This window comes from Erigeron canadensis, unplaced genomic scaffold, assembly GCF_010389155.1.
Source record: "Erigeron canadensis isolate Cc75 unplaced genomic scaffold, C_canadensis_v1 Conyza_canadensis_unscaffolded:10, whole genome shotgun sequence".
Taxonomy (NCBI): Eukaryota; Viridiplantae; Streptophyta; class Magnoliopsida; order Asterales; family Asteraceae; genus Erigeron; species Erigeron canadensis.
In genome coordinates, this window is record NW_025215493.1 from 88,075 (window position 1) to 109,896 (window position 21,822).

The 21,822-nt window shown below is 35.7% G+C and overlaps 2 protein-coding genes across 2 annotated transcripts; both read left to right on the forward strand.

Annotated features, from left to right (window-relative positions):
- The first annotated feature begins 9,217 nt into the window (after positions 1–9,217).
- On the forward strand, positions 9,218–11,109 carry LOC122584197 (WEB family protein At1g12150-like). The gene is made up of 2 exons (XM_043756417.1): positions 9,218–9,430; positions 9,506–11,109. The coding sequence occupies exons 1-2, from the start codon at positions 9,233–9,235 to the stop codon at positions 10,997–10,999; spliced, it is 1,692 nt and encodes a 563-aa protein (XP_043612352.1). The 5' UTR covers positions 9,218–9,232; the 3' UTR covers positions 11,000–11,109.
- Positions 11,110–13,255: 2,146 nt separating this feature from the next.
- Positions 13,256–21,508, forward strand: LOC122584191. The gene is made up of 8 exons (XM_043756413.1): positions 13,256–13,439; positions 13,514–14,057; positions 14,820–14,900; positions 14,972–15,070; positions 15,161–15,346; positions 20,068–20,124; positions 20,245–20,355; positions 21,106–21,508. The coding sequence occupies exons 1-8, from the start codon at positions 13,399–13,401 to the stop codon at positions 21,301–21,303; spliced, it is 1,317 nt and encodes a 438-aa protein (XP_043612348.1). The 5' UTR covers positions 13,256–13,398; the 3' UTR covers positions 21,304–21,508.
- Positions 21,509–21,822: the final 314 nt, after the last annotated feature.

Below are 21,822 nucleotides of genomic sequence, written 5' to 3' on the forward strand. Positions count from 1 at the left end.
GGAGAGCTGGGCACCTATGGAAATGGTCTAATCCGGAAATCCTGGATTAACCATGATTTTAACGATATTCTCTTCCTCCGAAGGTTCTTTTAGGGACTTAACCTCCTCTTCCACTCTTTTAACGTCGTTAATTTGTTTTGTTTGCTCATAGGACGAGCGGATCGTGCCTATCCCGTTCTTTGATTGGAACTTGACAAGCCTATGGATCACTAAAGGGACCATTTCCATCTTCCGCATCGCTGTTCTTCCCAAAATGATATTATAAGGCGAGGGGGATCGTACTATCGATAGGTTCAGTGTTTCGGTCCTTTCGTATTCCCCGTCTTTGATAGTGACATCTAGATCGAGTTCTCCAAGTGGCCATGCATGCTCTCCGGAGAAACCGACCAAGGGGCCGCGGGGGTCCGTTCGTCGGGCCCTTAGAGCCTCCAGAAGTTTGAGAAAGCAATGTTTGAATATCACATCACATTTACTTCCGCTATCCAGATAAACCCTTCGTACTTCGATATTGAATATTAAGGCTTGGATGATAAGTGGGTCATTGGAAGGTTTATCTCCTCATAACGGTGGGAAATAAAAACCTTCCTTCAAGTTCTTTACTGGGCTTAAGTGGCCGGCGGCTCTTTGGCTGATTGCCAGGGTGGGCCTCCTGCGGCCAAAGGGTCTGCCTTTGTTTTTCTTTACCATCTCTGGTGGGCGTACATAATTCTTTTTATAGAGCGAGCGGGTCCCACGGATGGCGCCAAATGTTTGTACACCAAACCGAGATTAGGTTTAGAAAGGAGAGATGATAGGTGTTTTTGGTTATTTGTTGGCGATTCCCCGAAGGTAGAGTTAGTCTCTTTACGCCGATTCGAGTATGATTGATATATGGCCGATTGGGATCGTGCCGATGATTATGTTTTTAGACCTGATTGATCGTGTGTGTGTGAATAATGATTCTAATGCCTTCGTGAGGTCTTATGAGTCTCCTTTTATAGGGAGCCTTTATCTTGGAGGAAAAGCTAAAGACTTTTTAGGGTTTCCCTAAGTCTTAGGAAATAAGAGTCCAGGAGGATCGTTTCCTTCTTTAATGGACTAAGAGATAAGACCGAATCCCTGAATTATAGAGGAACAATTCCTATCTCTTTATCTTACAGCGGAAGCCTTCGTTACGGACAACCCTTCGTATCGCAGTTCCTAGCGGTATGTCCTGTGTACCGATAGGGGTATGTCATCAGAAAGGGAGATTCGAGAAAAGATAATGAATGATCCTCATAATCATATTGAAAAAGAAAATCCTAGCAAAGGAAAATCTACTCAGGATAGTGAGTCAACTAAGACTGATTCTACTACCAATGCCTCTACAGAGTCAGATTTGCACCCTTTAATTGTGCATAGACTAGAAAAGAGATTAGGATATGATCCACAGGCTCATATGAGATCTAGAGCAGAGATTATGGATTATGATGATTATTATGATCCAGGATCACTTAGGGATCAAATGAAAGAACAATCGGGGTTAACTCATAAATCTTCAGAGTCAGAGTCAGATTCGGATTCAGATTTGGATTATGAACCTTAGTGCTAATGATTTTTGTTTTTGTAATGATTATAAGATAAATATGAATGTATTTGTTACATTATATTTATGATATAATATTCTTGTTGTAAGTTAAAATAGATAAAGATTATAAGATAAATATTAATGTAATTGTTACATTATATTTATGATATAGTATTATTTGTTTTAATTTCTTTTATGTATTTATACTATTTATTATGTCTTGACTTATGATTTATGTTCTTTATCCTTGTATATGTGAATTGTTTGAATTGCAGATAAGCTTCAAAGGATAGGTGCATTGGACGATCTTGATGCTGAAGAAGATCTAGAAAGTATCAATGATGAAGATATGGAAGAAGGAGAGTTCATTACTTCAGAAGCTGATAGAAAAAGGTTGCTTGATATACCTTATAACTTTGATCGTGTCTTTAATGAATATGAAGTCATTCAAGTTGAACCAATAGCTGAAGTGGAAAATCTCAATCTTAATCCAATCAGAGAAGGTCCAGATGAACCTAAGAATGCAGCAAGTTTGAGGTTTGCTGTATATGCAAATATAATAGATGAAGGACATGATAATATTTTTGATCTATTCTAGAATATAGATGCTACGCGAGAGGTTGATCTTGGAAGATTTAATATACCTCCGGTGCAGCAAGATCATGAGTTTGTTATTAATAGACTGATTCCAGGTTATAGAGGACATACTGGTTTGGTAATACGTGATACGTATAAACCATCGATGTTTTGGGAGTTTGTCTCAGACAAGGATGCACCTAAGTATTTCTCAGTGATACGAAGTTGGTTTTATGATCAAAGAATCGATTTATTTGTTATCAAGAGAAAAGAGGGATGCCACTATATGTCGATGAGTCAAAGACATTTCCACTCTCTTAGTGATTCTGACATGATAGATTTGGGAAGAAGATGGTTCGTTAATCTTCTAAGCAATGGACTTGCAGATTTCTACTGGAATAGATTCAGAGATGAAAGAATTAGAAATTTCAGTGATAGATGTCTGAAGCCAGAAGAGAGGTTGATTAAGCCAACACCTTTGAAGAAGATTAAGAATCAAGATGGCACATTTCGTTTTAAACAGCGAAGGATTAAATGTGTTAAGAAGGTTCCCGCTATCAGATGGGATCAAGATATGCTGACGACAATGACATTTTGGCAAATAGATATCAAGTCAGGCGAAGCACAGATGTTTGTTGATGATTCACAGGAACAAATGTTGCTACGCATGTATGATCCAATGCAGGTTGTCAACTTGTCAAGAGGTGATCAGAGAAGACTTTTGGATACACCTTGTTCAGCAGTGGAATTTTGGAGAGTTGAAGAAAGGCGTTATCGCAACATTCTCGCACATTGTTTACAAGAGAGAATTCATGCAAATAGCACAAGACTTTTATTTAACGGATAGCTTTGAAGTTCAAGTTTTGAAGACTTTAAAGAGATCTAGTTGCAATCGTTAAGGGGGAGTCTGTAGATGCAGATTCAGCCTTAATTAAGTATTAAGCCCGATTAAGCAACCAATCGATATACCTCGTGCTGACGTCAGCACGAGGTCAGTTCTTCATGCTGATGACGTCAGCACGAGGTTCGACCCTTTGGTTCTTTGTTTGACTTTGTTTGGCTCGTACACAACATCCAACCATCGTTTAAGTATTCTACGACACTTATAAACCTTGGTTCTATGTTCTTGTACCTGCAAAACAATAAATAACACACAAACACAATATAAAACACAAACAGATATAATATTGAAGTTCAAACGTAATCATTAAATACCAATACAAGTTCTTATTTAAATGATTACAAACATAGTTCCTAAAACATAAACGATAATCAAATCTATGTTGCGATAGTCACAACGAATCCACATCTACAACAAATTCTCGCTAGATTCATTGTTTTAAGCATTAATGACCTAAAGTTTGTGTTACTAATTCATCTTTTAATTATCTGGCTCTTAAGCCATGACCAGATATAATTCCCTCCGGTGACCACAGTGCTTGTTTCCAAGTCAAAGGATCGCGTCTGGAATTGTTAAGCTTCATGTTCAATTCATCCTAGTTACTATGGTTCTGGATCCCTCGGCTACAAGTGAATCGCTTTTTACTTCTAGTTATAGACCGACTAGTCGTTTTCTGTCCTAGCATATTAGTCCTAGTGTATGATCATTGACAACCATCAGAATTAAACTAATATGTTCAAATATAAAACCAATAGCAACATGAATTACTAATAAACATGGATCTACGATAAAGAGTAAAGCACATTCTAACGGAATCTAAACAAACTCAGTAAAACAATAAGCGTCTACATGATCACATCGATCCAAACAAGTATTGAGCCTACTAGCCTAGCATTATTAAAGGAATAACAAAGTCTGAAAAGATGAAAGACATTGTTCGATAATATAAAGTAAATAAAGATGAAAGATCTAGACCAAGAGTGAAGATCAGAAGGTGTTAGAAGCTCCAAAACCTTCTTGGAATATGCAATTTCGATCTAGGGTTGTTATTGGGCGGCTAGGGCTGCTGAATCGGCTCTCTCTTAGGGTTTTGAGGGTTAGTTCGACTTAAATAGTGTGAAAAGTCAGTTTCTGATCTGGGCCGACCAACGGCGCTGGTGGGCTTACTAGCGGCGCTGGTCCTTGGCTTCCTTGGGCTAGCGGCGCTGGCATGGTGGCTAGCAGCGCTGGTGGCTGCTGTTCTTGTTCTTGCGTCTTCGTTTGGCTCTCGAATCACTTCCTTGTGTTTTGTAACTTCATAGGCTTCTTTCTTGAGTCACTTGATGTCATTTACCCTCTCTCGCATCTTCTGTGAACCTGCATAAACACATCATTCATTAAGTACCAATAGTTCCAAAATAATAACTCATTTAAGCATAGAAATGAAGCCTTTCCTTAGGGGTTTTAATCACAAAATGGATGCTCGATCATCAGATGTTAATGTTCAGGGTTTGGGTGCAGAGCAGGTCCAAGATATGGTTATAGATAACCAAGAGGACACTGCTGAAAACATTGGAAGAGATGTCAACCTTAGAGAAGGAGGAAACGGGGATGAGGATGGAGATGATGATGGGGATGATGGTCAAGATAATGCTGTTGGCAGAGATCCTGTACTTATCACATTACTATACTACATTTGATCGGGTCCCCTATCCGTTAAAGTGTGTGTGTCTTGAGATAATTGCTTGTACAACTTTTATAAATTTAAACACAACGAAACCGCCCATTAACCATGACTCCAAACTAAGTTTCCGTAGAAATATAGATTACCAAATATGACAAAACATCACAAATGTACCAATAGCCATAGGAGATGGGATTACTAAGTTCCTACCAAAAAGTACCATCTTCCGCAAATGACCAAATACCTTCAATATCACTAGCAACTTCAACTATCAACACTTCACTAGTTCCCTCTTCCGGAACCACCTATAAAAAGGGTAAACAACTAAAAAGTAAGTGAATGCTTAGTGAATATACTCGGATACATCTATATACACGAAGGAGGACAACACACAAAGGACTATTGCATGTAGCCTATAACACCGTCATGCCATATCTACATGTTCACCTTTGTACTTTAACGCATTACATATATCCATATAAGTTATATCAACACAATCAATATCACATACATATCATATCAATAACTTGGGATTCTTAGGCCCCATACTTAAGAGGTTCTTAGGCCTCATATATCACATATCAAGAGGTTTCTAAGCCCCATATACCACATATTAAATAGTTCTTAGGCCTCATACATCATATAGCCCCTATTTAGGCTTAACGCCAAATCGATTACCAGAAGCGGAATCCACCATCATATGGTAATCCACCCGACGCATACATAAAAGTATGCAAGAATACTCACCTCCTTTGTGACCTGAACAAGTGCCCAAATACAAGCTTTCGACCTATCATCACATCATATTATGCATATAAGCTAACATTCACTCTTGGCTAGCTCAACCTAGCCATACTACAATGTCACTAGCAGTCCTAAACCATAACCATCTTCGTTTGTCATTGAGTTGCTTTATTATTCAAAAGTTCACTTGATAATTCAATTCATTATCATCATAATATTCAACACATATATTCTTAACTAAGTTCATCATACAACTCAATAACAAATTAGGGTATACAAAAAATTGGGGGTAAATTATACAAAACTCAATTTCTAGCAAAAACCCCCTATTTGAAATTCCCATGAACCCTAATTCTCATGAACAAACAAAAGTAGGTTAATGAAATTCTTACCATCAAGAAAAGACTAGAATTAAGATTAGAAATCATAAATTCTTCATCCTTTCTCACTATGTGTGTAGACACACACTCCACACACCAATTTTCCCAATTGAATTCTTCACTTGAATTGTTTAAAATGATTATTATTATTCCCTTGAAGGTTTTTAATAAAATTGAATTGAACTTGGATTAAATGGAATGAATAGAAGTTTGAAGAAGAAATTGGAGATGTAAATGGAAGCATGACTCGCTGGCACTTTAATGAGATGCCACACCTTTTGCTAAATTTTAATGGGTATTTTACCCCCTATCTGCTAAAGTTCCAACTAAATTAACCCTATAAACAAAAATAAAATACTAAGAAATTAATTTAATATCGAAACTACAAAAAGGGGTTAATTAATATACCTTAAAAACTTTGGGGTGTTACACTCTTAAAGTGGTATTAATTGTTCCGGGTCTTCTAATTTTTTCTTATTTTTATAATAAACTGTTAAAAGCCATATCTCACTTACGAAGTTAGAAAATGAGAGAATGCAAGATGATGAATGAAAGTTTGTAAGGTGAAAATTGGATAGATGATTGAGTATGTAACCGATGGAGATATTTATGGGCATTATATTTTTTACCTAATAATTATTTAAATTGTATTTAGATAATTACAATACTATCCTTATACATACTGATGATATGAATGGTTCACATAGTTCTCAACATTTATTTGGTTCTTGATTTGACTTTTAGATAGATATAGATTTGTATGTATATATAGAGATACATATGGACTAGATATTGATTGATTTGCGGGATGAACATATAAGGCTAAGAGCCTTTGTAATGGAATTAGTGTAGACATCGTGAAAGTGTACGACGCCGGTGTTGTAGGGTGGTACCATTACAATGTTAGGGTTGTTGCGGGGTGGATTGTTCGACGTCCTTTCGTCGACCTTGAAGAATAAGTGGGGGAGTGGTGTTGTTTTATAATTCTTGTTTTTTTTTAATGCTGTTGAATTTTAGTACACCCATTTTCAAGTAGCCGTGGCTGTGAAGGATGTGTATGTAGAATGAAAAATTAATTGTTATTTTGGTTGGAAAAAAAGGTTCAGTTTAAAATTGAATTTGGCTGGAAATAAGACAAAAGAATAGCCAAACAAATTAAAATTATGTTGTTGGACAACTTAAATGTATATAACAATTTTTTTTAATTTAAAAACTGAATGAAATTATTCAGTGGCAATTAAATTTTGAACAAGTTTACAACTAACGTATACATATTTTAGTAGTTTACTAGATTTTAGACCCGTGTCCAACTTTGGACACGGGGCTTACGATATTAAATCTTCATACGTTTCAGTTATAAAAGCTTATATATAAAGATATACGGTTTCAAGTATTATACTTTGCAAGTTGTAATATAATAAAAGCAAGTGTGTCACTGTCATTATTACCTAACACGTATTGATGGAATTGTTTGTCGTAGTGAAAACACATGCTACAATACTTCCTCTATTATAGAATATTTTGAAACCAGTTTTACTCTTAATGTGATATTATTATGAAAGATAATCAAGAATTAAAATATAAACAAACTTGTGATCTTGTACTTGACATTCAATTATATGTCTTTGATCATGATGCGAACCCATAACACAAATAGGTTTATTTTCATATTTGATAACAATTGGGAGGATTGATTTGAGTGACAATTGTAACTTTTTAACATTTTAAAAATAATATAAATTATTATATATATATATATATAAATTATATATAAGTTTTAATGTAAAAAATTTGTTTAAAAACAAATTTAAAAGAATATAATTTTACAACATTGAACCCAGATATTAAATGCGCCCACTGATATAATTAGTTTAACTATCTTATACTATATATTAAGATTTCGTTTAAAGATATTGTAATGTCTATTTTTATTTAAAAAAAAGTTATTATTTTTAGATTTATAAATTTGTTATGTTTTTATTAATAAGTTAAATGTGTTATATTTTAATATAAAAATATGGTGTGGTATTGTTATTGTTACGGATGTGGTGTGGTTATTAAGTGGTGTGATGTGATGTTGATGTGTTCACACCACCCGGTGACCTGGTGTGGTGGTGTGAACGATTACTAATGCTCTAAAAAGGCCCAATACACTCTCATGCAATGCCACATCAGATGTCTACACTCAAACCAATTCCATTTATGGATACTTGGAGTAGCGTATTTTGCTGTTTTCTTTTAGGGATGAGAGTGTGCCCCGTCGACCTGAGGGAGACGTACCCTCGAGTAAAGCATACGGATCTATGAAACCAGCAAGAGAGGGGTGCCCGAGTTGTTGTCATGCAGGGGGAAAATAAGGGTTTAGTTGGTTTTACCTACTATTGGATTTGAACCAATGACTCTCAGTCGTATGAAAGCGATACCCTAACCATTGAGTCAAGTAAGAGAAAGGCTTTTCTAATGACGTGTCATACCGACATGGTACTTAATGGGTGACTAAGGATGAAAACTACTGACGTTATCTTTATTGAAAACATTTTAGAAATTAAAATATTTTAATAGAGGAAATCTAATTAGGTTCTCTTTATTATGAATTTTAAATAAAATTGTTATTTTTTTTAATGGATTCTTCTACTTAGTTAAAAAATGAATTTGCTAACTAATGCCCCTAAGGCATTAGTTATCAAACATTTACTCTTTATTTCCTAAATTATCAAAAATACATTTAATATTTATTAATTCAATTTTGATAATTATCAATTTTATACATATCATAAACACATATTTTCATAGTTTTTAAAAAGTCGGACTTCATTAAATTATTAAATGTATGACACTAGTTTTCAAATCCCAAAAATAAATATGTATTTCCATATATAGTAAGAAACAGCCAACGGCCATCATTTCCTTTAGAAGTTTCCATCTAAGATGGAAAATTGTCAAGATGAGTTATACGTATCCCAAAAACTTAGGCCTACCAAATACTACGATTTATTTAACGCTTTTCATGGTCAGAATCCCACTTTCCCACCTTCTGCCAATAGATCACCTCAATTGATTTCTCCTTTCTATGTAATGGCGTTTTTAGGAGCTACATTTGGTTCCATTTATCTAAAATTCATATAGATACATAATAACAAAAGATAAAGCTAAAGATAGAGATACGTCAGATTCATGATCTCGATCAACAAGCAGGTAAAAAGTTGGGAGACAGCATGCCAATCCTTGGAGGCCGGTATGTATATATAATTTCATCTCTTTTTGGTTTGTGTCAAAACATAGAGATATATATCTGTTTATTTTAGGCTTAATGGCTTTTCCTGGAACAAGACATGACTGGGATGCTTCCTTATAATATATTACATGTGCATGGACGATATATATAATGAAGGTGAATCTTCGAAATATAGCCGCCAGCTGTGATGTTTGGTTTTCAAGTTAGAAATAATAATGCCGCTGCTTCCCCAAGGGCAGCAGCTTCTCCAAGTACAGCAGCTGTTGGGGAGATTGATACCAAGGCACCGTTTGAATCTGTTAAGGCTGCTGTTACTTTATTTGTTGAAGCATCGCCCAAAGCCGACAGGCCTGTTCTCAAGAAATCCAGAGCTATTATGGAAGAGGTAATATGGCCGGCTGGGTATTTTAATTCCTACATACCTTGTATGAATGATTTATTTCAATTTCTCTTTTGAAAGAGTGTGTTGGGGAAAGAGACGCAACTTCATTGGGTACTCAAAGAGATTGACAAGTATAAAGAGCATGTGAAAACTGCAGAATCTACAAAGGGACAAGCACTTGAAGAGCTCAAAAACTCCAGTAAGACATTGCAGGAGCTAACCAGCAAGCTAGAGGCAGCAAGTAAATCAAAACAAGCATCAACCGAGTCTACAAAGGCTGCAGAGACCCGATCTGAACAACAAAAATCAACGAAAAGCCACGAAGCTTGGCAAGAAAGTGTTGACAACGAAAGAAACCTGTATAAAGCGGCGGCTAATGAACTCATTTTTGTCAAACAACAATTAAATAACCTTAAACAAGATTTTGACATTGCCTTGGAAGCAAAATTGTCTTCTTTTCAGTATGCTACAGAAGCCCAACATTCTGCAAAACTCAACCATAAGAAAAAAAATGAGCTTGCCCAGGATTTTGACCACATGAGTCAAACCCTTGAGCGCGTGAAACTTGCATCTGCAAAAGCCGAGGAAGCTAATGTCAAGCTTATGGAAGAAAAAGAAGCTCTACTGGCCTCCAAAAAAAAGGCAAAGGACAACATTGACTTGCAAATTAGCTGTCGAAGGAAAGAAACTATGGATCTAGGAAATCTTGTAAAAAAGTTGCAAGAAACAACTGAGGCAGTTAACTTATTACATGAACAACTGAAAGGAGTACGTGCTGCAGATATGGAGCTGTTAAGGAAGTCAAACTCTGAACTTGAAGAGACCAAAAGAACACTTTCAGAAATGAAGGAAGAAGAGACCTCTCTAAGAGGTGTGGTGGAGTCACTCATACAAGAAACCGAGAATGTAAGAAGGGATATCTCTGTGTCCAAGGAAGAGGATTTACAAAGTGAGCAATTACAAACTAAACTAGACAGAATCAAACTGCAAGTCGAAGAGTCTTTAACAAAAGAAACTATAGCAGGAAATGATGTCCATGAACTAGAATTGAAGATATGTGAAATGTCATTGGAAGCTGAAAGGGCAAGACATCAAGAAGAGGAAGTGAAAAGACAAATGGAAACACATTGGAGGGAAGCTCAACGTTCAGAGCTGGCTATTAAAGCAGCAGAGGCGAGGTTGGAGATTGCACAAAGAGAGGTTGAAGAAGCAGAAGCGTCAAAGGAGCTTGCGGATGATCAAATCCGTAAACGGTCTTCAGCTTCCACAACAGATCACATGATGGATTCAAATAATGATAATACTGTCATCTTGACATCAAACGATTTTGAAACTTTGAGCAAAAAAGCTGAGGAAGCAACAATTGCAGCTGATACAAAAGTGGAAGCTATTATGTCTCAGCTGGAAACAATAAAACAGAAGGAGAGAGGAATCCTTGAGAAGCTCGAGAAAAGCATGGAAGAAAACAAGGAAATAGAATCCAAAATTACCAAGGCTCAGAAAACCGCTGAGGAGGCTGATGCAGCAAGGCTGAGAGTAGAAATTGAACTCAATAAAACCAAAGGACGTTAGAGCATGTTCATTAATTAAGCAAACATCATTTTAGAACCAAAGAACACAACTAATATTTGTTGATCATGTTTTCATATTCTTCTTTTTTTTAGTGAAAAGTGAAACTACATTAATTGATCATTGAGGTACATATGTTACTCCAAGCAGACAAATGGACAGCCCCATTTTCTGCACTATTCAACTCCAGATCTCAGTCTATTTCTAACATACAATTCATGACATAACTCTGTATTCCTCATCTTATCTAAGGACTCTCCAAAAGCCAGCACCGTGACACCAATGGTTGCACCAGAATGGGACCATTCTGGTGCAACCCATTCGCAAGTGCAATCATAGTCACTACAAGAAAGAAGGTCATTGGTGACCAAAAGGATTTGGTCACTAACAGTATAAAAAGTGGTCACTGAAGTCGTTTAGTGACGAGAATTCAAGTGTCACTTTTTTCTTCGCTAAAGGTCCGTGACTAATTTAGTTAGTAACCAAATAATAAAAGTGGTGGCTGATAATCATGATAATACATGATAATCATGAGGTTAAAATGTATGATAATCATGAGGTTAGATAAGAAATTTGGGGGAAATTAATATTTGATTTGTTTTTTAATATATATGTTTAAATATGATTTGTGGTGGAAAAAGAGGTTGTAATTTTGATAAGGCAAATTATCAGATGGATATGGATGGACTGTTTTGTTTATTTGGGAGATTTTTTGGTAAAGAATGGATATGCTGCTTGTTCCTTATCGTATGGTTATGGGCCAATTCATATGGGCTGCAGAGTTTTTTATATTGGGCTAAGAGTTTTGAATGTACAAGAACAAGTGTTTTATGGGCTTCTGAAGACAACCGAGATTATTATGTTATGACTTATGTTTTTTGTTTAATGTTTATTTCTTGTAATAAAAATGTTAAAGACTTTGTTTTTAGTTTTTCTAGTTTATAGTTTTAGTATTTGGGATGTGCATTAATTTGGTTTGTAAAATGCACTTTTCTATGGGTATGCTCATAGTATTTGTACATAACTATTTTTTGTTATAAATGGTTTTAACCAAAAAAAAAAAAAAAACCTTAAACCCTAAACCTTAAATCCATTTTTGTTATAAATGGATCTGACATGTTCGACCCTGCTTCGAGACCTACTGATGTCACGTCGGGACCCCCGAGTGCGCGTCGGCTTTCGAATCTCACATTGTCGTGAATATTATGTGTCGGGCTCATCGTTTTCTTGTCACAACGATAATATTTCAGTACTGATTGACGGCGGGTGCCTGGATCTAACATGTCCGACCCTGCTTCGAGACCTACCGATGTCACGTAAGGACCCACGAGTGCGCGTCGACTTTCCTTCATTCTTGAGTGTGTTTTTTAAAAGAAAAGAAAAGGTTAGAAAGTTGATCTTTTTGCATTATTGAGTTTTTTTTCTTACAAGAAAAAAAAGTGTAAGAAAGGAAAAGTGATGGATTTTTCATTCAAAAATTTTGGCCTGATTTGGTTGGAAAAGATTCTTCCATTATCTTTTCTTCCCCTATATAATTTTATCCTTTCTTTTCTTTTAATAAAAAGTCAAGAATGCAGCGTAAAGGTCTCATACAAAAATTTTTCGGTTTTGCTTATAGTTTTTTCTTTAAAAAAAAAACATATTTTCAGTCATAATGTTCCAAGTATTAACGGAACAAACAATATACAAATACGAATCAATAGAATGAATATGAACCATTGGCTCATGATACCACATGTTGGAATAATTATGATTCGTAATTCTACATATAATGAAAATATGATGATAATAACAATACATGACGATCCAGAGGACCATGTAAGAGCAAACATGTTTGCCATTGATTGCGGATTTCCAAAACGAGATGATTGTTTGATGATGGGATTGAGAATTCAGGAGAGAAAATGCACATATGGTGGAAGATTAGGGTTAAAGATGTTGTACATGGCTCTCTATTTATAGATAGAGCATTTACAACTTTAGTCCCTGGTGTTTAGTACGTGCAATATAAGTCGTCGTAGTTTCAATCATCTAATGGGAAACCCTATAATATGTCTTTAAGAGTAAATACGCGCATCGTATAATTACTAGACATAGAGATTTCGGTTATCACCAATTATTATATCACAAATGATAAAAGATCAGTAACAATTAGGACCGTGACACTAGGGCTCAAAACTGGCGGAAGAGAGAAGTTTCTTTCTCGTCTTACAAGTGATGTATAGTTTTTGACTGTTTGTTTATAAAGATTGACCCTTATAACTGTACTGGATGAAGACAAAGTTTCAGGAACCAAGATGACTGCTTGACTTCCTCTTCCATCCATCCATCCATCCCTTTGACCAAATAGCAAATAGAAAACACGCAGGTGAAGACGGGCGGACAGCAAAGCAAAGGGGAATATGATTGATCAGTTTATCAATTTTGTGATTCGACCCCCCAGGTAGGTACCAATACAATAGTAGAGATCTAGTATTTCTCAAATCTTTCTTTGAATCTGGATTTTGAATTTGTCAGGGCGGAATACAATCCTGAAGAAAACTTATGGGAAAAAGAGTTCAGTATTGGTGGAAGGGAATTCATAAGACAAGACCTTGAAATCATCAATAAGAGAGGGCATTCCTTGAAGTGTACCCATTACATGCCTTTTTGCCGACAACAAGAGGCGGAGGAGATTCTTCCTTGCGTCATTTACTGCCATGGTAACAGTGGTTGTCGTGCCGATGCTAATGACGCCGCTCTTATTCTTCTGCCATCCAACATCACTCTCTTCACTCTTGATTTTTCTGGTTCTGGCTTGTCCGACGGCAACTACGTGTCCCTTGGTGCCCATGAGAGTCATGACGACCTCAACGTTGTTGTCTCGTATCTCCGAACTAATCAGCGCATTTCTCGCATCGCTCTTTGGGGACGCTCTATGGGTGCAGTTACTAGCTTGCTCTATGCTTCCCAAGACCCTTCTATTGCAGGGATGGTCCTGGATAGTCCTTTTTCTAATTTATTTAACCTTATGTTGGAACTCGTTCATCTTTACAATATCCGCCGCCTTCCCAAGTTTACGGTAAAGTTCATCCCATCTCATCCTTATTCTTGTTTATATTTATCGTATTATGTCTTAGCCTTCACTTATTGATATAACACAGGCCTTAAAAACATGGACTAACTTTAAAAACAAGTGTACACATTCCTTCATTGTTTTTTGTTACAATTAGAACAATGCTTTGCGATCTTTTCGTAGAAACAAGCAGTTATTGCTCATATTAGTGAAAAGGAAAAAAACCTAATCATCTAAAAGATCAAAGACAATATGGTTTGTGTGTGTGTCTAATAACATGGTCTACAAATATCAACTTGCTGCCTTTAATCTGCCTGAACTAAAGTGTTCAACTTTTGAAGGTGCTTTAGTAGTTTTGTTGAAAGGACGAAGTTTTAGAGCTTCTTAATTACCAATGAAGTTAGATGATTAATGTATGTTCGACTAATTTCACTATGAAAGTTCCAAAAAGTGGAGGCCCTATGTGGTTGCAACACTTGCACGCTCTCAAGGACGGAATTGCTGCTTCTTCCTTTAAAAATTATTTCAGATCTAACTCGACGTACCCAAACTAAAATTTGTTAATAGTTGAAAATGTGGAGGATGTACCCCCCCCCCCCCCCCCCTCCCCCAGTTTTAAACGAATGATAATCTGTTCCTTAAAGTTAAGAAATTTAGAATCAAATGCTATGTGCTTGGTAGTTTAATGCTATGTCAGGAAGTATATGGACTGCATCTGTATATTGATGGTTTTTTGAGAAAAATAATGAGATTTTTCCTTATAATCAGGTGAAGGTAGCTCTGCAGTACATGCGCCGAGTGATTCAAAAGAAGGCAAAGTTTGATATCATGGGTATAAATCCCTTGAAGGTATGTATGAATGATACTTATTATGCTGGATAAATGACATTACTATTCAACGTAAATACTTTTCACTGCAGGTTGCACCGAAAACGTTTATTCCTGCTTTATTTGGACATGCCAAAGGTGACAAGTTTATACAACCCCACCATTCAGACCTCATCTTTAATTCCTATGCGGTATAAAATCTAAACACTTGTCAATACTTTGTGGTTCAGTTGCAGGTGATATGTTATGAAATAGTTAAACAACATACTGATTATCTACAGGGAGATAAAAATATGATTAAGTTCGACGGTGATCACAACTCATCTCGGCCACAGTTTTATTATGACTCGGTATCCATATTCTTTTACAACGTACTTCACCCTCCCCGAGTTTCACCATCATGTTCAAGCAAATATGAAAAATATTACGATCTGGGAGATCTTCAGGTTGATGCTGGTTTAGAAGAGGTAATTTTCTAGTTTCTCCACTGTATTATAGTAATGATGTTTCATTCTCAAATTGGAGTGCGAGCCTGCAAAGTCACTAGGGAAGTATAAGTTATCTTAAGTTTTATTAGCAGTAGGTGTGCATGTGTTCTGGTTGAATTATACGAGCCATCTTCTGTGCTTCTTCGGTATGTATCTTCCATTTCCATCTTATGTGTTGTGCCTTCGGGGTGAGATTAGGACAGACAATTAGGTTTGCTTTCTTTAACGTAATGTTCAATTGTCAATAAGCCCAATGCCTTTTGGCCGTTGGGTTATACGCAGTTAAGCTTGATGTATATATAGGTTGTATACTTGTATCATAGATACCAGAACAACATAATAATGTATATCAATCAGAATTGTATTTGAACGACCTGTTTGTCTCTGATTTCATTGTATCGGAGCTTAGTTTGTCGCAAATTTGTTTTGTTTCAATTAAACATTGGGTTAGGCTTATCCTCTTGGAAATAAAGCACCCAGATAGAATCCATTTTCTTCTTTATCACGCCACCAGTCTCAGCCGTTTAACAGTCACGCGCCTGCGGATCTTGATTAATGCTGGAACCAGTTTTTCATCTTGAGTGTCATCTCTTTTATCCTGACACTTTCATTACAATCGCGATGTGATTGTTTTGGGAGCTGTTATAGATCAGATAGCTTTGTAATCGAAACCAAACATGATTCTTTTTTCTTTTCAATCCAGGGGAGATTGTTCTAGTTCATATTTCTGATGTTTAGTTTATACGATTATGGCTTTTTACTTGTTTCAGATTTGATTTTTTGGCAGTGGACTCATAACTTGGCTTCTAATTTTGTTTTGATATTGGCTTTGGTTGCAAGTGTGATCCTTGTGTGATCACTTGCTAAGCCACTGTTGGTTCTAGTTGTAATAATATTTTGGTTGGGTTGGTTTTCTATCGTTGGTTATAGCTGTATTAACTTTGGTTGGCTTGGCTTTGACTGATTTTTGGTTATAATGACTACTTTCAAGAACACTGGTCACAAATTTACCGGATGTGGAGCATCACTGAAACATTTGCACTACTGCTTTTATTCAGATACAACAATTTTTATTTTTTTTTTCCTGAACGGAAAAAGTGAAGTATTATAAATAACTCAAACTAGTAAGAAGCTAGCATAAAGATAGTTACATAAACAAACAAGAGAATAAACGTAAAAACATATCAAGAAATACATGGCTTACTACACAAACTATCCAATTTAACTCTACTTTTTTTAGCTCTATTCGGAATCCATAAAAATGCCATGGATCTAATCTCTTTAAAGATCGTAGGATCTGTAGAAAAAATCATATTTGACCAGCTGTTCTGTATTGTTCCATTTGACCGTCATCCCAAGCTAAGTAGTTAATCACTAAAATAGCGGTATAGCGGTCAAGGTCCGCTATATGATATATTGGTTATAGCGGTGGTATAGCGGTAACTAAAATATTATGCAATATCTATATATATAATACTTAATACTTAATACTATTTAATAAATATATCACAAGTCTTTAAAAATGCCAATTTTTTGAAAAGTTGTTCTAGTCAAACATGAAAAAATAAAAGTCCTTAAACGTGTTTAACCTTTTTTAAGTCTTGAAGTATGGTACTATGAACAAAACCTTAAATAGCGGTGATATCATGCTATTTAAAAATCAAAATAGCGGAGTAATAGCGGTAAATAGCGGCGCTAATAGTGGAACTGCTATTTTGACTGCTATTTTAACTGCTATTTTTCCTTAAGTCCGCTATATGCTATAGCACTGCTATAGCGGCGCTATAGCGGTGCTATTAACTACCTAGATCCCAAGTCACAATTGCCGACGGATTTACCTTTCGAGTTCTCGGTTCTGGTGCTATTGATCTTAATCATTCTATCTCATTGTCTTCCGTTTTGAGTTTATCTAAAGATAGTTACATAAACAAACAAGAGAATAAACGTAAAAATATAGTTAAATTTTCATTTAACTTGCTATTTGTGAGTAATTTTAGTCACAATGTGAATTGTAGTGTCAAATTAATCCTTTTTTTAAGGATCGTAAGACACAGTCGGTCTTCGGTACAGGACTGAAATCTCATTGTTGTTTAGGTCAACCATCTCTTCAAAGTTTGAAAAAGTTATACCTCTAATTTTCTAGTTTCTCATCTTTATACTGTGAGTGAGGTGTGTCAGTTTGCTTAAACATCATTGTGTTCATCTAGCTTTAAGAGTCAATAAGCGGGCCGTGTCTACATCTGAGTTGTTCCATCATGATGTATGGGGCTCGTGCTCAGTTACCTCTAATGTTGATTTTAGGCATTTTGTTACCTTTGTTGACGATAACTCTCGTGTGTCCTGGCTCTATCTAATGAAAAACTAGTATTGCTTCTTCTTTGGAATAAATACAGAGTTTGGCAACTTTGTATCTATTCCAAAGATCGTTGGTGAAGCCTTAGTCCATTCGGGATAGCTTGTTGCTATGAATCTATGATTAAGGAGATGAATGCCCTTGATCATAATAGTTCTTAGACATTAGTAGACTTACTTGCTCATAAGTAGGCAATTAAATGCAAGTGTGTGTTTATTATTAATTCTGTTGGATCTGTTGCCTGGTTAAAGGCATGTTTGCTTGTTAAAAGGTTATTCTCAGACTTGGGACTTGGATTAGTCTGAGGCCTTTCTCAAGGTTTAGGAGCTCGCAACTCGGACCCTCCTCCACCAGGAACTGAGGTAAGAGTACTCGGCAACTCGGATTTTGCCTAACTCCCCCAGTGGACCTCCGAGGTAAGAGTACTTGAGGAGGAATAAGCCCAGTTTTACAATCATGCTTTTTTTCTCTAGTTGCCAAACTGTCTTCTGTTATTTTATTCATTTCGTTGGATGTTACTTCTTGACGGCAGCTCTACCAACTTAATGTGAAAAATGCAATTTTGCATGGTGATTTGCATAAAGAGGTTTACATGGAGCAACCACTTGGGTTTGTTGCTTAGGGGCCCTGGGGGGGGGGGGGGGGGGGGGGGATGGGATAGTATATATACATACACTGGTTTTGTTGGGGGCTAGATATTAGAACAACATGATCATGCATATCAATCAGACTTATATTTGCCGCTGACTTCTCATAGAGCAAAATTCTGATTGACACATTTTTAGTTAGTTGATACCATCATTTGATTTAATAACTTCTAAAAGTTCATCAATGCAAGATGATATTGGGCTGGGAATCTAAATCTGAGTTCAACTTTTGTAAGTTGTCTTGATGATATTGGGGTGTGCCTCTGTGAGATTTTTGAAGTTGCACTTACACTTAGAGCATCCCCAAGGTATTGCACCACACTTATCTGAACTTTTTATTTATTAAAATTATGACTTTTTAATTAGAGAGAAAGTTACATTTTTGATCCCTCAACTTGGCAAAATTTTCAGTTATTGCCCTTAAGTAAATTAATTACAAAAAACCCCTAAAGTTGGTCCTTTTTTTTTTTTTGTTTTCACTCCGCGCCTTAGCGCCATTTTCTCCTTTAAGTGCCTTTGTATACGGGGGTGGTGGTGATAGGTGGATACAGTGGCGATGACGGCTGAGCAAAAACGATGGCGGTTGTGCTCATGGTGGCCGGAGTTTGGTGGTGGTAATGGCGGCCGGAGTTTGGTGGTGGCTATAGTGTATGTTTAAGTTTTTTTTTTTTTTTAGATCTATAGATATATAATACTAATGGATACATATTTATATAGTTGATGTTTGTTATAATTTGTAGGATTGTAGTTGTTGTAAATGAGTTTTATTAAGATCGGATGTAAATTTTGGGTTTTGGGATGAATGAGGATGATGAAGGAAGAAGAAGATGAGAGTTGGAAAAAACACGGGTCATATAAAAATTCATTTTTCCATTTCAATTTTTTTTAGTTTGTCACGTGGGGGGGTTAACGGCCAAAATTGGATGGCGTTAGGATGCAGAGTGAAAACGACCAACTTTAGGGGTTTTTTTTGTAATTAATTCACTTAAGGGCAATTACTGAAAATCTTGCCAAGTTGAGGGACCACAAATGTATTTTTCTTATAATTAAATTATCTAGTTTATTTGTATCAGTTTTTAATGTTTTTAGAACAACCTTTAAAGATCTCAAGGAGTTTGTTTAATTGATATATCATTATCAATCAGTTTTTATGTTAGTTATTTGATAAATAAGTATATTATATAAATTTGGCGTGTTGAATAGTGTTGCACCAATTTGGGGTTTTAGTGCTTATATAGGAATGAAGATAGCACATAATTATAGGAATGTATAATCAATGTATGGGTAGTTTGTAGACCACAGTTTACCCTTACTTTTTGCATAGATTTTTAGGAATTATGCTATGTGAAAAAGGTATAAGGGGTAATATGGTAACATTAATTTGTTACTTTTTAGAAGTAGACACTTATATATATTGTTTGACAAAGGGAGTATCATTCTGGGAGTATAACATGCTCAAAGGTTTTTTGTTAATAATATAAACATGTCTTGATTTGGCGCCAAAGACCATTCTATAAGATAATTGCAAGCACTTCATCTGCCCCAGCTCGGATATAAACAACCACTTCACTCTTGGAGTATCTTCAATTCCTAAAAATTGGCTGGTTCTGTGTAGTTTGATGAGTTTTCCATCGTAATTATAGCTAAATTTCACGTGGTTTGAAGATCGTTTTCAATAGTTCTGTTTCTGATTGGTGCAGAAGTATCTGGTAAATGATTTAAGTATGGGTAGTCTTCACGAACCATCACTATTTCAGGTGATTCAAGTTATAGCCGTGCTGTCTTTCTTTAATGTTTTCTTCAAAATCATGTTTGCCATTTTCTGCTTGAATATTTTTAAGTAGTGTTAAACTTAAATTTTGTGTTAATTTTATCAGGACAAGCCAAGTGTTCAAACCGAGGAGTGTTGTTCCTCTACGAGCTCAAATAGAGGGAGCTGGGGAAGATGTTCATCTCTCGGCAGTGTTGGTGAACTTAATGATGATCTGGTCTCTTCCTCTCTCTCTAACACACACACATACACATTTATGAATGCATATAGGATGAATGCTTTTTATTTTTCAAAAGATTGGTCTCTGAGATTGGGTAGATGGGGTAGATCTTCAGACCAATAACCAAACGGGACATTGGTCTTTATTAATGTGTTCATTGAGCCGCATTGCTGGCTCAGCTGCCAGATTTTTTTATTTAATTATATGTATTATTATGAGAAATTTTGGATTCCTTTTTCCTGTTTTATTTTAATAAACATTTCTCTGTGTTTTAGTTAAATACAATGATCTAAATACATATATAACATATATCAAAGGGTGTGACCCTGTTCAGAATCTATATGTATACTTCTATTACTAATACTATATAACCAAATATGGTTTTGATATTAAAGTCAAATTTTATAGCTCGGTTATTAAGGGTGTTGCCACTAATTACTCAAAGTTTCGGTTTTGTAGTTTAGATTTCAAATTTTTTGTACACAAAACAAATCCATCTTACCACTATGTTATAGATGACATCAACATATAAATGTCATGACCCTGTTATGTTTAATGCATACTAGATATATTACGATTCGACTATCATACATTGTTGAGATAAAAAAAATTTTTTGCATTTCTTTATTTAGTTTCTAGTGGTGAAATTTTTTTTTTTGCATTTCTTTATTTAGTTTCTAGTGGTGTTATGAGTGTGCTCGTCAGTTTTGTCATATTCTGTTAGATAAAGTGTCCATTGATTTTTAGGTAACATTCAAGGTTCTTGCCACACCTCTTCGGACCACTCAACATGAACCTACCGATTTATTTAAGGAGAAGAAGAAAGTTCCAATGGCTACAAAGAGATCTGGAAGAGAGAAGTTTGAAAGACTAGAGGCTCTTAGTCAGCGCCTGCGTCTTTGCATTCTGGGACGTGTCTCACATAGGAGGAATCATTCTTCCTGATGAACTTTGTAAAATAGAGAATAAGATGAACATTGTATTTCTTTGTATCGTAATTCATAACCATATATGTAGATCCCAGGTTCTATGATGATTTCCATCATGTAAAAAAAAAAAGAATGAAACTAGAAGTGAAACACGATGAGCCAGATTTGGGACGTATAACAATTGTATTTGTCAAAGCTTAATTTAATCAAGTGTTTTTGAATGTCTTTCTCAGAAAGAATTAACTTACAGAATTTTGTGTGTTACAATTTCATGCCTTCTCATGAATGTGTGTGTGTGTGTGTGCGCGTGAGTGTCTAATTAACACTACTAAGACAAATAAACAAGTCATAGAAACTTTAGCTACAAACTCGTTCCACATAAGTTCTTCACTTTCACTTAATATCTAACTATTCTGGACATGAAAGTAGAGCTGCTCAGCACTAGGGACGGGGAGATGATTTTTGTTTGGAAAAATCTAAATACAGCCCTTGGTGCCGTAGTTAATGTGTATATAGAAATTGAATCTTCCATGTC

What these genes read in the sequence shown, in the direction of transcription:
- LOC122584191 (XM_043756413.1), top strand. Translation starts at nt 13,399, where the DNA reads ATGATTGATCAGTTTATCAATTTTGTGATTCGACCCCCCAG. An exon ending in TTTGTGATTCGACCCCCCAG is followed by an intron (nt 13,440 to 13,513) that starts GTAGGTACCAAT and finishes TGAATTTGTCAG; the next exon opens with GGCGGAATACAATCCTGAAG. An exon ending in ACGAACCATCACTATTTCAG is followed by an intron (nt 20,125 to 20,244) that starts GTGATTCAAGTT and finishes TAATTTTATCAG; the next exon opens with GACAAGCCAAGTGTTCAAAC.
- LOC122584197 (XM_043756417.1), top strand. Translation starts at nt 9,233, where the DNA reads ATGTTTGGTTTTCAAGTTAGAAATAATAATGCCGCTGCTTCCCCAAGG. An exon ending in CCAGAGCTATTATGGAAGAG is followed by an intron (nt 9,431 to 9,505) that starts GTAATATGGCCG and finishes CTCTTTTGAAAG; the next exon opens with AGTGTGTTGGGGAAAGAGAC.